This window comes from Diaphorina citri, unplaced genomic scaffold (genome assembly GCF_000475195.1).
Source record: "Diaphorina citri unplaced genomic scaffold, Diaci psyllid genome assembly version 1.1 scaffold754, whole genome shotgun sequence".
NCBI lineage: Eukaryota > Metazoa > Arthropoda > Insecta > Hemiptera > Psyllidae > Diaphorina > Diaphorina citri.
In genome coordinates, this window is record NW_007378187.1 from 71,419 (window position 1) to 88,411 (window position 16,993).

Here is a 16,993-nt window from a genome sequence, read left to right on the forward strand (position 1 = left end):
TGACATGGCGCCCAAGACGTATGTTGGTATGTTTGTCGGAGCTTTGTGTGCACTGGCAGGTGTGCTTACGATAGCTTTACCCGTACCCGTTATAGTTTCCAATTTTGCCATGTACTATTCTCATACACAAGCCCGAGCCAAATTACCAAAGAAGAGGCGGAGAGTTTTGCCAGTGGAACAACCGAGAGGTCCAATGAGGTTACCAGGTCAAGGTCCTCCTAGTGGTCCTGGTGGTACTCCTGTAGGACCATGTGGTGGTCCTGTGGGTGGAGGAGGAGGGGGTGGCATTCCAAGCAGTGTGTCATCGGGGAATATGAATCGCAGGATGAATCCAGCCAAGGCAAACAATCCAAAGGAGATGATGGGACCAAAGATGGGTAAGCACAACATTTCTCATATAACTACCTCTAGTCATTTTATCCCATTTGCTTCAGCAAGGCACTTTTCGATTTTGTTTCTTGCTTTTCATTTATTTTAACTTTTATCTCGTTTTGTTAGCCTTCCCACATTTTGGATTTCGTCCGTTATTTTGTGACCTCATATACCTCTAGTCATTTTATCCCATTTGCTTCAGCAAGGCACTTTTTGATTTTGTTTCTTGCTTTTCATTTATTTTAACTTTTATCTCGTTTTGTTAGCCTTCCCACATTTTGGATTTCGTCCGTTATTTTGTGATGAGAATTTGACCACATAATAATGGAGCTCTAAGGGTTAGGTGGTAGAGAACGCCTAAGGCGTTAACCTCGCCTAGTGGTTGCCTTCCACTCGAGAGTCTATTATTATTATCTCACAATCAGATAGTCCTGACAGGTGGAACTGATCAGGTGCACCTGTCAAGTCTACTTGATAGTGAGTGGTTGACCTTAGGTCTCCTAGAGTTTGAGGCTTAACGCACTATGGAATCATAGTCGCGCGACTTAGGTCTCCTAAAGTGTGACCATAGTTTTGGATATTGTAGGTACATACCCATATCGTAATGATAGATTTCTTTGAAAAACACAAGCATTACTTACTCATAGAGCATAGAGCACTAAAAACATGGGTAAGTAGGTATGCTAGACTCAAGTTATTTATAAGAAAGCAATGGCCTTTTATTAAAACTTCATGCCCTGGTTGTCCCACTCTATAAGACATACATTACTTATGGTTAAAACAAAAGCCCTTTGATATGTGCCGCCTATAGCAGTAAATATGCAGCTCCAGGAAATTGGAGGAAGCATTCTGTTCTGAAGATACTAAAAGCAAATCCATGTTCAAATTTCAAATTCTGGGACTGCTTCTGCTAATTTAATTTTATAAAATATTTAGCACTTAGTTTGTTCCAAATTATGTCACATCTGAACATCAACTTCTGGGGTATAAAAATGATTTCAAATTCAGCATTTTTTGCAGTTATAAATATAAAATAGAATCAAACTTTAGATCTATTATAAAAGTATTTTCTTTAGGTAGGAATATCAATTTTTAGAGTGTTGCCCACCCAAAATTGAACCTACTGTTTGTGTTTGTACATTAACATTATACCCACCTATGTACACATTTAAAAGAATTTCTCAGTAGATATATTTTAATACTAATAAGGCCAGCCACTCATTATCAGGTAGACCTGACGACAGGTACACCTGATCAGGTCTACCTGATAGTGTGTGTGCTCATCAGGTATCGGGTAGACCTGACAGACGGATCATTTCAACCGTACCTGTCAGGTCTACCTGATAGTGTGTGTGCTCATCAGGTATTCTGTCAGGTCTACCTGACAGTGAGTGGCTGGCCTAACAGTCAAATTATGACAATCCTTCATGCCTAATACAAACATACGTTTTATTTTCTGTTATAGCATCGGGACACCCAAGAAACATTAGCTGTTTTAGATCGACTAGATTTAGATACCGAGAAGCCTAGTGACGAAGAAATGGCCAGGAAGTTTGGCTTTGAGGAAGCGTATTTCAAGGGACGATTGTCCTGGTGGCAGAAAACGAAACCTCAACTTTGGTCCCTCTTTGATGAGCCTTATTCTTCCAACTCCGCTAAGGTAAGATTATCTTGAGTTACATAATTGTAGGTATACCTATGTAAATAATGTCAAACCAAATTTAGGTAGTCTAAATTTTTTCGTGAGAAAGAAAAAACAGTCCTTTGGTTGCAGAAATTACTTTCGAAGGTACGTGAGTATGTATAGATAACTACATAATTGTTTTGCTTGTTCTCATTTTGTCCCCAGATCATCGGAGTGGTGTCTGTGTTTTTCATCTGCATTTCAATATTGTCGTTCTGTCTGAAGACACATCCAGACATGCGTGTACCTGTGATTCATAACATTACTGTTAGGACAACACATAACACATCTGCTTGGACATTAGATAAGACGCAGACTAATGCACATGATGCTTTCTTCTACATAGAATGTCTGTGCAATGCTTGGTTCACATTTGAGATCCTCATGCGTTTCATTTCATCTCCTAGGAAATGTGAATTCATCAAAGCCTCGGTCAATGTGATAGATTACATAGCTACATTAAGTTTTTATATTGATTTGTTATTGCAAAAATTCGCTTCGCACTTAGAAAATGCGGATATTTTAGAATTTTTCTCAATAATTAGGATAATGAGGCTCTTCAAGTTGACGAGGCATTCGTCGGGCTTGAAAATCTTGATGCAAACGTTCCGTGCATCTGCAAAAGAACTGACCCTTCTAGTGTTTTTCCTTGTGTTAGGTATTGTGATTTTTGCTAGTCTTGTATATTATGCTGAGAGAATCCAAGCAAATCCCCACAATGATTTCAATAGCATTCCTTTAGGTTTATGGTGGGCGCTAGTCACTATGACTACTGTAGGTTATGGTGACATGGCGCCCAAGACGTATGTTGGTATGTTTGTCGGAGCTTTGTGTGCACTGGCAGGTGTGCTTACGATAGCTTTACCCGTACCCGTTATAGTTTCCAATTTTGCCATGTACTATTCTCATACACAAGCCCGAGCCAAATTACCAAAGAAGAGGCGGAGAGTTTTGCCAGTGGAACAACCGAGAGGTCCAATGAGGTTACCAGGTCAAGGTCCTCCTAGTGGTCCTGGTGGTACTCCTGTAGGACCATGTGGTGGTCCTGTGGGTGGAGGAGGAGGGGGTGGCATTCCAAGCAGTGTGTCATCGGGGAATATGAATCGCAGGATGAATCCAGCCAAGGCAAACAATCCAAAGGAGATGATGGGACCAAAGATGGGTAAGCACAACATTTCTCATATACCTCTAGTCATTTTATCCCATTTGCTTCAGCAAGGCACTTTTCGATTTTGTTTCTTGCTTTTCATTTATTTTATCTCGTTTTGTTAGCCTTCCCACATTTTGGATTTCGTCCGTTATTTTGTGATTTACCTATGTTGTATACGTTTTTGTCTCTCGTAGATAACTATACGTATGTAAAACATACCCCGTAGGTACATACTTATATCGTAATGATAGATTTCTTTGAAAAACACAAGCATTACTTACTCATAGAGCATAGAGCACAAAAAACATTGGTAAGTAGGTATGCTAGGCTTAAGTTATTTATAAGAAAGCAATGGCCTTTTATTAAAACTTGATGCCCTGGTTGTCCCACTCTATAAGACATACATTACTTATGGTTAAAACAAAAGCCCTTTGATATGTGCCGCCTATAGCAGTAAATATACGGAGATAGATAATTATTATTTGAAGTTATTTGTCTGTGCTTCAAATGAGAAACTCTACACATTTCAGACAGAAGTATACGGGATATAGGAGGGAAAGAGGATTTCATTTCCCAAGGGTAGTTCCAGTTTCCACATTATGCAGGCTTCAGACATTTCTATAGCTTGTCCTACATTTTATTCTTGAGGATGCAGGGAGAAACGTACTGCTCACCAAGTCACCATCCAACAAAGCCTTACCGACTTACCATCAAGTTTCATTTTTCATTAATTACCTGTTTCTGTTTTGTATTTTCACTACAAAATGTAGATAGGTACGTGATTTGGTCTTTTTTCCTGGGTCTTGCACAGTTTTAATAAATTTTCAATTCAACATTGGCTAATGATCCACAACATTAGACCTTGGTTTCTGAACGTTTTCCTCACCTGATGCTAATTGACTGCCCCTCTTGCCTTCATCGTTAGTACTCGTATTCCTTGCCATCCATTACAATCATGAAAAAGTACTCGTATCTCCGAGTTTAGAATGGTCTTCTATTAAAACTCACGTAATCAAACAAAACTAAACTCAAATAAACGGATGCAGGGAGAAACGTACTGCTCACCAAGTCACCATCCAACAAAGCCTTACCGACTTACCATCAAGTTTCATTTTTCATCAATTACCTGTTTTTGTTTTGTATTTTCACTACAAAATGTAGATAGGTACGTGATTTGGTCTTTTTTCCTGGGTCTTGCACAGTTTTAATAAATTTTCAATTCAACATTGGCTAATGATCCACAACATTAGACCTTGGTTTCTGAACGTTTTCCTCACCTGGTGCTAATTGGACTGCCCCTCTTGCCTTCATCGTCAGTACTCAGTACTGGTATTCCTTGCCATCCATTTCAATCATGAAAAGGTACTCGTATCTCCGAGTTTAGAATGGTCTTCTATTAAAACTCACGTAATCAAACAAAACTAAACTCAAATAAACTTGGACTTTACCAGTGTCGACTTGACACGACGTGACACGAGTGAATCAGTAACCCACACTGACCACCCAAGTCGCAACCCTGAATGGAATTGTGCATCCTCCACTGCTTTATCCTCTCTTTAACCCATTCCCGCTCTCCCTCCCCACATAGTTTGTCAAAGCAAAGCTTTTTGAATAATTAAAATTGTCTTCCAAGATTCATTTCTGTTCGATCAAAAGCTTTGCATCAGCAACCCACACTGACCACCCAAGTCGCAACCCTGAACGCAATTGTGTATCCTCCACTGCTTTATCCTCTCTTTAACCCATTCCCCCTCTCCCTCCCCACATAGTTTGTCAAAGCAAAGCTTTTTGAATAATTAAAATTGTCTTCCAAGATTCATTTCTGTTCGATCAAAAGCTCCTATGTTGTTGGTCTCTGAATAATCTGATAAAACTTGTATAATTTCGAGCGTATTGACTAAGCTCCAAAAGTTATTCAGTCCACCAGTGCTGGAGATGAGACGAAAAGATATAGGGACACCTCCTTGAACTTGGATTTTAGCTATTTTTAAATTTTTCAATTAAATTTTTCACACTAGGACAGTTTTTCTATATCTTTGTGTCTTTACTTTTGAAGGCCTTTTACACTGATCTTCATGGTTTCAAAAATACCTAAAGCTCTTCGCACCTGGTAGTCTAATTCAATCACTCATCATCTCATCACTTACTTTTAAGACATTAGTGGATAGATATTTTAAATTTTTAATAGGTATTTTATCCACTATGTATTACCAAATTAGAAGTTTTTACTAATATTTTACAGATCAATGGCGACATTTTCAATTTCAGCTTGATTTTATTCACACATTTTAGTTTTGTTTTCAACACTTTCACTGCCCCACTACAAATACTTTCCCTAGCAATCATAATCTTTTCCTATTTATCTGTGGCAATGGTTGTGTTGGAACATGTTCACATTTACCTTTTATTTGGCTTTAACGCTTGCTATTGTCTTGGTTTTTTGCTTCCAGAGAATGAAAAAAATATCAAACGTAACTTTCTTGGAGTTTAGGTAAAATAAATAAAAAAAAGTAGGTACCTACCTGAAAGTAGAACATAGAGAAACATAGCACATTTTTATAGTCTAAGTACCTAGTTTTAGTTTTTTTATTTATTTCTTTTTTAGTTTTGAAAAACGTAGAGTTTAATTCTTTGGTTGCATTTTTTTTTTTTCTCTTTATGATCTTTTTGTTTGGATGTTTTTACAAAATTTGCATGACAATTCAGTAGGTAAGTAGCTTCATACCGATTAGAGTTTTTCTCATTTTCAAAATAACATAAACAAAAGCATTAGATTAACCTCGTTGTAGCTTTTAGTTTAGTGTTTCCTATCACGAAATATCTTCATTTTTTCTTCCTATTTGCTTGTACCTACCTGGTTCTCTTGATAAGTTAGGTGTTTACTCATAGCTTCTCCCCTCTCTTGAGCTTATACTCATAATAATATTTTCCATTATACCTACATGGTAAGACATACAATTATACCTACTTACCTACGTAGGTAATGTTGGTGGGTATGGAATGATCGATGTTCAAAGTTGTAATGAAATAATAATATATAGGTCAATATAAAATACTTACATATAATTAGGTAAATATATTTTCATCTTCATGAAGGAATCCTTTCCTATGTGTATTTTGAGACCCTAAACTTAGTGAAAATGTATACATGATTATGTAGGAATGTATAGGATATACCGCATTTACCTCGATTATTTTTATTTAATCAAAACCCCATGTACATTGAACAGCCATTAGTCCTATCCTGTTTTCCAATATTGACTTAGGTACATAATTAAGTACCAATATGAGGGCTCCCATTATGTAGGTAAATACAGAGCCCGTGTAAATTTGTTTATTTGCCCCGTACTGAAACTACGAGAGTAAATAAAATCCCTGTAGAATTTTGTGTGTATTAATTATTTCGCTGGCCCTACCCCATATTAACGCAATTAGAGTATTGGACTTTGAATTGAGAGAAATTGATAGGGGTAGCAGGTATACTATACTGTTGTGCTAAGCAAAAACGCCGTAGGTATGTCAAAAAAAAAAAAAAAAAATCGATTTTTGGTGCCAAATGGTTCGCTATTTTTAGATTAAATTTTTCACACTAGGACATTTTTTCTATATCTTTGTGTCTTTACTTTTGAAGGCCTTTTACACTGATCTTCATAGTTTCAAAAATGCCTAAAGCTCTTCGCACCTGGTAGTCTAATTCAATCACTCATCTCATCACTTACTTTTAAGACATTAGTGGATAGATATTTTAAATTTTTAATAGGTATTTTATCCACTATGTATTACCAAATTAGCAATTCAATCACTCATCACATCACTTATATACTTTTAAGACATTAGTGGATAGAAATTTTTAATAAGTATTTTATCCACTATGTATTACCATATTAGAAGTTTTTACTAATATTTTACAGATCAATGGCGACATTTTCAATTTCAGCTTGATTTTATTCACACATTTTAGTTTTGTTTTCAACACTTTCACTGCCCCACTACAAATACTTTCCCTAGCAATTATCTTTTCCCATTTATCTGTGGCAATGGTTGTGTTGGAACATGTTCACATTTACCTTTTATTTGGCTTTAACGCTTGCTATTGTCTTGGTTTTTTGCTAATTAGAAGTTTTTACTAATATTTTACAGATCAATGGCGACATTTTCAATTTCAGCTTGATTTTATTCACACATTTTATTTTTGTTTTCAACACTTTCACTGCCCCACTACAAATACTTTCCCTAGCAATCATCTTTTCCTATTTATCTGTGGCAATGGTTGTGTTGGAACATGTTCACATTTACCTTTTATTTGGCTTTAACGCTTGCTATTGTCTTGGTTTTTTGCTTCCAGAGAATGAAAAAAATATCAAACGTAACTTTCTTGGAGTTTAGGTAAAATAAATAAAAAAAAGTAGGTACCTGAAAGTAGAACATAGAGAAACATAGCACATTTTTATAGTCTAAGTACCTAGTTTTAGTTTTTTTATTTATTTCTTTTTTAGTTACCTGAAAGTAGAACATAGAGAAACATAGCACATTTTTATAGTCTAAGTACCTAGTTTTAGTTTTTTTATTTATTTCTTTTTTAGTTTTGAAAAACGTAGAGTTTAATTCTTTGGTTGCATTTTTTTTTTCTCTTTATGATCTTTTTGTTTGGATGTTTTTACAAAATTTGCATGACAATTCAGTAGGAAAGTAGATACCGATTAGAGTTTTTCTCATTTTCAAAATAAAATAAACAAAAGCATTAGATTAACCTCGTTGTAGCTTTTAGTTTAGTGTTTCCTATCACGAAATATCTTCATTTTTTTTCTTCCTATTTGCTTGTACCTGGTTCTCTTGATAAGTTAGGTGTTTACTCATAGCTTCTCCCCTCTCTTGAGCTTATACTCATATAATAATATTTTCCATTATACCTACATGGTAAGACATACAATTATACCTACTTACCTACGTAGGTAATGTTGGTGGGTATGGAATTATTCTCTTTATGATCTTTTTGTTTGGATGTTTTTACAAAATTTGCATGACAATTCAGTAGGTAAGTAGCTTCATACCGATTAGAGTTTTTCTCATTTTCAAAATAACATAAACAAAAGCATTAGATTAACCTCGTTGTAGCTTTTAGTTTAGTGTTTCCTATCACGAAATATCTTCATTTTTTCTTCCTATTTGCTTGTACCTACCTGGTTCTCTTGATAAGTTAGGTGTTTACTCATAGCTTCTCCCCTCTCTTGAGCTTATACTCATAATAATATTTTCCATTATACCTACATGGTAAGACATACAATTATACCTACTTACCTACGTAGGTAATGTTGGTGGGTATGGAATGATCGATGTTCAAAGTTGTAATGAAATAATAATATATAGGTCAATATAAAATACTTACATATAATTAGGTAAATATATTTTCATCTTCATGAAGGAATCCTTTCCTATGTGTATTTTGAGACCCTAAACTTAGTGAAAATGTATATCTACATGATTATGTAGGAATGATTAGGATATACCGCATTTACCTCGATTATTTTTATTTAATCAAAACCCTACGTACATTGAACAGCCATTAGTCCTATCATGTTTTCCAATATTGACTTAGGTACATAATTATGTACCAATATGAGGGCTCCAATTATGTAGGTAAATACAGAGCCCGTGTTAATTTGTTTATTTGCCCTGTACTGAAACTACGAGAGTAAATAAAATCCCTGTAGAATTTTGAGTGTATTAATTATTTCGCTGGTCCTGCCCCATATTAATTAACGCAATTAGAGTATTGAACTTTGAATTGAGAGAAATTGATAGGGGTAGCAGGTATACTATACTGCCGTGCTAAGCAAAAACGCCGTAGGTATGTCAAAAAAAAAAAAAAAAAAAAAAAAAAAAAGCCAAATGGTGTATGCAACTAACTATACATAGTGTATCTACTTACCTAGACTATAAATATCTATTATTAATGTAGATATTAATATTTTAACATCTGGAGAAAATTGGAAAGAGAACAAAGACTCTGGTTCGCATAAAATATTGAAGAAAAGGCATTGTTCAAAATGTTGTACCGTTCCTCTCCTCCATTGTTCCTCTCTCCCTCCTTCTTCTCTCTCTCTCTCCTCTCTCTCTCTCTCTCTCTCTCTCTCTTTCTCTCTCTCTCTCTCTCTCTCTCTCTCTCTCTCTCTCTCTCCCTCCCTCTCCTTCTTTGTCTCTCTTTACTATTTTATATTCCTACCTTAACATTGCTTCATCTTAAAATAAGATGTTCAAAAATTCTTTTTTTTTTCTCTCTCTTTCTGAGAAGTCGAAATTTGAACTTTCTAGACCTTGAAATTACGCTCGAGAACATGCCCTTCTGAGAATAAGAACAATAGTAGGTAATTTGTTATAACTACCTATTATGAATAATTAATTAATAATAACTTTGTAGATTAAATTAAATATTCCCATTCATTCTAGGTCTACTGACTTTTCCAAACAGCCTTCTCAAAAAAGGGACATCTAACTATATTAGTGAGACGAATCATCTCCCCTATATCAAGTTCAAACAAAAGTTTGAAAAACTCTCTACCAGAGTAAATATTTCCATTCATTCTAGGTCTACTGACTTTTCCAAACAGCCTTCGCAAAAAAGGGACATCTAACTATATTAGTGAGACGAATCATCTCCCCTATATCAAGTTCAAACAAAAGTTTGAAAAACTCTCTACCAGACAAAGTTTTCACTATGCATCCTAAATCCTGAAGAACATAGGAAGAGGATTTACCCGTTACTTTTTGTATGTCCTTAGTTTCTTATCCTTTCCTTTTGTAGGTTTTTAGTTGCTTAGTTCCTTTTTGTATGTCCCTCTTTAAGGCTCCTTACTAAATTTGTCACACTATTGTGCTCAACTTTGATTTTCAAAGACGTCTTTCTTTGAAAACTTTTATACACAATAGGGGATGCAAAGTTTGAAGCTTTTCAATAGCCTCGTGCTGCAAAATTTGTGAAGATAGAACACAATTGGGTATTACCAATATGATCTATAGGGGGAATAGTTTAGATTTAGATATTCCATGATATAGATATGCTTTGGAATCCTGAAATTCCTGTGATCATACAAAAAAGGGGCTTTGATAATTTTGATATCTTGGAATATTTTCATCAAAGTTTCATATCACTGTGATCCAGATTAACTATAGTAATTGGGTAAATTGCTGTGAGATTATGTATTTTAATCTTGCAAATCCTTTACAGGAGAGGTTGAATTGGATACTTTTAGAAGTGTTTTACAATCTTCCTTTTCATATGAGAGGCACATTAACTTTGACTGGTTTGAAGATCTAGAAGCTCATTTCATGCCTCGTCTTTTTGTTGGAATTTCATCCACTTCCTTAGTTTGTTTTTCTCACAAGGCTGAGTGCACACTAAAATATAGTCAGCTCCTGCAAAAACAGTCTAAATACGGACCATTTGGTGAATCCAATGTTTCGAACTTTTTCTGGTGAAATAATTTAATATCAATTAATTCATGTTCCTATATAAAATTCATTATTCATAGCTAGGTAATAAATTAGGTATAGATATTGAAGAACATATAGGAAGAGGATTCACCCGTTACTTTTTGTATGTCCTTAGTTTCTTATCCTTTCCTTTTGTAGGTTTTTAGCTGCTTACCTAGTTCCTTTTTGTATATGTCCCTCCTTAAGGCTCCTTACTAAATTTGTCGCACTATTGTGCTCAACTTTGATTTTCAAAGACGTCTTTCTTTAAAAACTTTTATACACAATAGGGGATGCAAAGTTTGAAGCTTTTCAATAGCCTCGTGCTGCAAAATTACCAATATGATCTATAGGGGGAATAGTTTAGATTTAGATAATCTATGATATAGATATTGCTTTGGAATCCTGAAACTCCTGTGATCATACAAAAAGGGGCTTTGATAATTTTGATATCTTGGGAATATTTTCATCAAAGTTTCATATCACTGTGATCCAGATTAACTATAGTAATTGGGTAAATTGCTGTGAGATTATGTATTTTAATCTCGCAAAGCGCAAACCCTTTACAGGAGAGGATTCGGTGAATCCAATGTTTCGAACTATTTCTGGTGAAATAATTTAATATCAATTAATTCATGTTCCTATATAAAATTCATTATTCATAGCTAGGTAATAAATTAGCTATAGATATACATATACTTACATATGTAGGTAGGTACCTTTAAGTTAGAACTACATAAAGGTAACTTTTTTTTACTTATAGGTAACTGATACTAACTTTATGTACACAGTACGAGTACACATGTATAACTACAGAAGTACATACCTTGCATTAGTATAGATATACATATACGTACATAGGTAGGTACCTTTAAGTTAGAACTACATAAAGGTAACTTTTTTTTTTACTTATAGGTAACTGATACTAACTTTATGTACACAGTACGAGTACACATGTATAACTACAGAAGTACATACCTTGCATTAAATTAATTATAATAAAAACTTATGCTTGCTCTTGAAAGCTTGATGATAAATTTCACGCTCAGAACACACGGGGGAAAAAACTGGTGGAAAAGTCAGAACCATGTAGAGCAGGGGTTCCCAAACTTTTGAGTACTGTGTACCACCTGACACGGTTCTTTTGGCGTACCACCAAACATCAAACTTGTGTGGTTTGGGGTTTAAATAAAGACATTATAGGGCCGCAGGCGAAATTTTTTTGTTAATTGTTGTACGATGTCACAACGATTTTTTAATGCACGAATTATATATATATATAAAAAACTGGTGGAAAAGTCAGAACCATGTAGAGCAGGGGTTCCCAAACTTTCGAGTACTGTGTACCACCTGACACAGTTCTTTTGGCGTACCACCAAACATCAAACTTGTGTGGTTTGGGATTTAAATAGACATTATAGGGCCGCAGGCGAAATTTTTTTGTTAATTGTTGTACGATGTCACAACGATTTTTTAATGCACGAATTATATATATATATATATTTTTCTCTCCCAACTAGGGTTACCAAATTTGTTTTCCGTATTTCGCGATAAACCATAAAAATTGGGTTTTCAAATGTCTTTGCGTACCTACCACTAAAAATACTTCACAAATTAGGAACCTCTCATGTAGAGCATCATGCTAACGAGTTATGTGTGTTTTAAATGTTTATTTAATTCCTATCTCTCCACCGTAGAACGAATTTGAGCGTGATGATGGCGATAAATAATTAATTTAAATTATTGTTATTTAATGTGAGCCATGTGAGCCAGATAAATGTTAACCACGATTAAATTCTGTGCTCGTGGCCTCGTACGGTGGATGGTGGAAAACGAAAGCAAAATATTTAAGCATTTTAAACTTCAACTTCAAACAGATATTTGGTGTTGAAATGTGGAAGATTTTTGTCCCGAAAGCGAAGAAAAAAGACAGGATAGGAGAAGGCCACAGCCGTTCCGGGAACGGACCTTATCAGTTGAGAAGGAGGGTGTATAGTGACAGTGACAAACATAATTGAATTTTTATCTGGGAAATATTTAACTCAATTTGAGAAATATAAATGAAATCAGTGGTGTGACGTAAGCGTTTATTTTATGGGATTACCTTTTGTTTTTTACTACACCCATTTTAATAGTCCTACAGTTAACTAAGTGTCAAAATCTTATCTCTGGCCAAAGCGAGTTTTTTTTACCTGCTTATGAATATTACCTAATTCTTTTAGTTTTTTCCTCTTTCGTGGATTCTAAAATTCAGCTAAAACCTGTGTGCTTAATACAAAAATCAACTAAAACCTAGGTACATGAAATTTCAGCAGTCACCACTGAATCTAAAAAAAAGACAAGTTACGCTGACTGCAATGTTTTTTAGCCCTTTGTATGCTTAATGGTCTGCTTTTTGTGATGACGATAACTAAAACTTTTAATCATCTAATATTCCCACATGATACCTACCTCTACCGAGACACTGATAAAAACATAAATTTAATAAGAATTCTCACAGTGATTAATATAAAATTATTCATGGGTTAATGCTCTTTTATTATTTAGAATCCCTACTTTTAATTCCTACTGGTGTTCTAATAACTCAATAGCCCAAAGGGTTACTACCCTGCAGTAGAATAGAGATAATCAAATTTATAAGTTGAATTTTTCCATAAATTTGTTCGAATAAAAAAAAAAAAATAATAATAAATAATGTGGAATTGTGAAAGGAAAATATAAGACGAGAGCTTTCGAAAGCGATTGTAGGAAGAGAAAGCGAGGAGGAGGAGGAGGAGGAGGTTTCGATTTGTTTATTTAAATATGAATTCATTGTTTGAGATGTTTTGGGAAGATAGAATTAAAGAAAAAATCTGCTGGGAAATACATTTTATTTAAAGAAAAACATTGTACTCAGATTTGTTCCCTCTGTTCATGTTAATGGAAAATCTATTCGTTCATGTATGTAGGTACATAATACGAACTCATGAACTGTGTTTGTGCATTGTTTAACATTACATGCTAGTGTGCAGCTGTGTATTGTAGAAACAAACTAGATTTTCATGCTTGTATACGCAATATTTTCATAAGAATCATAGCATTATACCATTTTAATGTTTTTATAAAAAAGGCCAAATTTTACGGTCCATTTCAGTTTCGACACTAAATTGAGCTGTTTAAGACCGATATGTTTTGAAGTGGTTCCGAAACTATGGCCACTTTTGACTCATATTTTGGGAACCGCTTGAAAACATATGAAGCGTAAAGGTCAAATTTTACGGTCCATTTCAGTTTCGACACTAAACTGAGCTGTTTAAGACCGATATGTTTTGAAGTGGTTCCGAAACTATGGCCACTTTTGACTCATATTTTGGGAACCGCTTGAAAACATATTATTAGAAGTTTTTACTAATATTTTACAGATCAATGGCGACATTTTCAATTTCAGCTTGATTTCTACATACCTATATCTTAATGATAGATTTCTTTGCAAAACACAATCATTACTTCTCATAGAGCACAAAAATATTGGTAAGTAGGTATGCTAGACTCAAGTTATTTATAAGAAAGCAATGGCCTTTTATTAAAACTTCATGCCCTGGTTGTCCCACTTTATAAGACATACATTACTTATGGTTAAAACAAAAGCCCTTTGATATGTGCCGCCTATAGCAGTAAATATACGGAGATAGATAATTATTATTTGAAGTTATTTGTCTGTGCTTCAAATGAGAAACTCTTCAACTGTCCAGAGACTGTCCAACCACTTCGAAAGCAATACTTCCTAAAGGATATAAGGTAGCCCTCGTCCAAGACAATGACTTCAAGAGGAAGAACTAGAAGCGAGCTTTGATCTTCTGTGTTGTTTTTGTCTCCTCAGATATGGGAAGACAGGTCAGGATTTTCCAAGATTCCATCGATTTTCCAAGATAGGATAGAATTTAAATTTCGAGTTCAAAAATCTATTTTTTTCCTCTCATTCGCTCACAAGTCTAGCTATTGTAATAATATTTCCTTTATTCCATATTAGTATTAGGCCTTTTCTTTAATCCCAATCTGTTTTCATATACTTTTCCCCCCTCATTAGAATCATGTTCCCACAATGTATACTTTCTATTTGACTCATGCTGTGCTACTCCTCCTTATAGCTTTTCCTTTAGTGATTGATGCAAATCATTAACTACTCCTCCTTTAAAGTATCTAAATTTCCTGATAAGATATTTCGCTATATCCAACAGACCATCTTTCAGTTCACATATTATAGGTCATATTGAGTTACCTGATCTGGCAAATCAAACGTCAATACTATCATCTTAAAATCAACCTGTCATCGTTTCCAAGCTACAAGATCCTAAATTTTGATCCTATATTTTTTTTCTTTATCCTAATCCCCTTAAAAACCACTAAAACGTGTTGCCGTAGGTATGTCAAAAACGTATGTTTGCCGTATAGATTGAATTATTTAAACTTGATTTCCCGAAAGTAGGGGTTTTTGACATACGGCGTTTTCGCTTAGCACGGCAGTAGAGGTACTCTATGTATTTCTATGTATTTACATAGAGTACATATACCAATGGAAGGTAGAACCAATGGAAGGTAGATAGTATTAGAAATGACATGAAAGCTGAAAGCAAACAAATGAGTCCGATGGAAAAGCAGAAATGAGAAATACTGAATGAGTAGAGGTCAGCAGTCAGCAGATGACTAAAATTAAAGAAACTTAAATAATGTCAAACCAAATTTAGGTAGTCTAAATTTTTTCATGAGAAAGAAAAAACAGTCCTTTGGTTGCAGAAATTACTTTCAAAGGTACATAAGTGAGGATGTATAGATAACTACCTAATTGTTTTGCTTGTTCTCATTTTGTCCCCAGATCATCGGAGTGGTGTCTGTGTTTTTCATCTGCATTTCAATATTGTCGTTCTGTCTTAAAGAAACAAAAGTAGAAACAAAACCTTCCTTTATAGGATGAACCAAAAGTGTGCACATTAATGTCACCGATAAGGGGCAGGAATACATCTCATGTAGGCCTATGCATGGGACTGAAATGTCCCAGCATCAGCAGTCAGTCTAAATAGGTCTTCTGAAAAGTCCCTTCAAATATGGCAATTTGTCCCCTTTTAAAAACATTATTATTGCAATATTGTTAATGTTTAGCGAGAGGAATATCTGAAATAAGGCTATATAGGGATCAAAAATCACAACTTGTCAATATTGTGAAAACTTTCTCTCAGAACAGAAGGGAAGAAACAAGAAACATATAAAAACAGCAAGTCAAAACTTTCAAGCCAAAGCCATCATTACAAAACCCCTCGCAACAATCAATCAAGGTACTGTCTGAATATCTTGCACCAATTTTGTACACATGGGTGATTTTCTCCCTTGTAGAAGTACTTTGGGGATGGAACTTTTTAACTTTTTCCCCCCAAGATATTGTGTGGAGTTTCAAAAAGCTACAAGAACATGGGAAACAATATTATTATCTTTTATAGTGCTCTAGTATGCAACTGTAAAGAAACAGAAGTAGAAACAAAACCTTCCTATATGGGATGAACCAAAAGTGTGCACATTAATGTCATCGATAAGGGGCAGGAATACATCTCATGTAGGCCTATGCATGTGGGACTGAAATGTCCCAGCATCAGCAGTCAGTCTAAATAGGTCTTCTAAACAGGTCTTCTGAAAAGTCCCTTCAAATATGACAATTTGTCCCCTTTTAAAAACATTATTATTGCAATATTGTTAATGTTTAGCTAGAGGAATGTCTGAAATAAGGCTATAGGGATCAAAAATCACAACTTGTCAATATTGTGAAAACTCTCACTCAGAACAGAAGGGAAGAAACAAGAAACATGTAAAAACAGCAAGTCAAAACTTTCAAGCCAAAGCCATCATTACAAAACCCCTCGCAACAATCAATCAAGGTACCTACTGTCTGAATATCTTGCACCAATTTTGTACACATGGGTGATTTTCTCCATTCTAGAAGTACTTTGGGGATGGAACTTTTTAACTTTTTCCCCCCCAAGATATTGTGTGGAGTTTCAAAAAGCTACAAGAACATGGGAAACAATATTATTATCTTTTATAGTGCTCTAGTATGCAACTAACTATACATAGTGTATCTACTTACCTAGACTATAAATATCTATTATTAATGTAGATATTAATATTTTAACATCTGGAGAAAATTGGAAAGAGAACAAAGACTGGTTCGCATAAAATATTGAAGAAAAGGCATTGTTCAAAATGTTGTACCGTTCCTCTCCTCCATTGTTCCTCTCTCCCTCCTTCTTCTCTCTCTCTCTCCTCTCTCTCTCTCTCTCTCTCTCCCCTTC

The 16,993-nt window shown here is 34.8% G+C and overlaps 1 protein-coding gene across 4 annotated transcripts in view; it reads left to right on the top strand.

Moving 5' to 3' along the window:
* The window catches only part of LOC103511796 (potassium voltage-gated channel protein Shaw), a 61,903-nt gene that overhangs the window by 39,841 nt on the left and 5,069 nt on the right, over positions 1-16,993 (top strand). For 2 of the 4 annotated variants that reach the window (XM_026825452.1, XM_026825451.1), the window contains exons 5-7: positions 1,838-2,032; positions 2,222-3,218; positions 5,657-5,697. In XM_026825452.1, the coding sequence (XP_026681253.1) occupies positions 1,838-2,032; positions 2,222-3,218; positions 5,657-5,697 (1,233 nt within the window). The remainder of the gene's footprint in view (positions 1-1,837; positions 2,033-2,221; positions 3,219-5,656; positions 5,698-16,993) is intronic. The other 2 variants (XM_026825449.1, XM_026825450.1) reach the window with 1 other exon arrangement.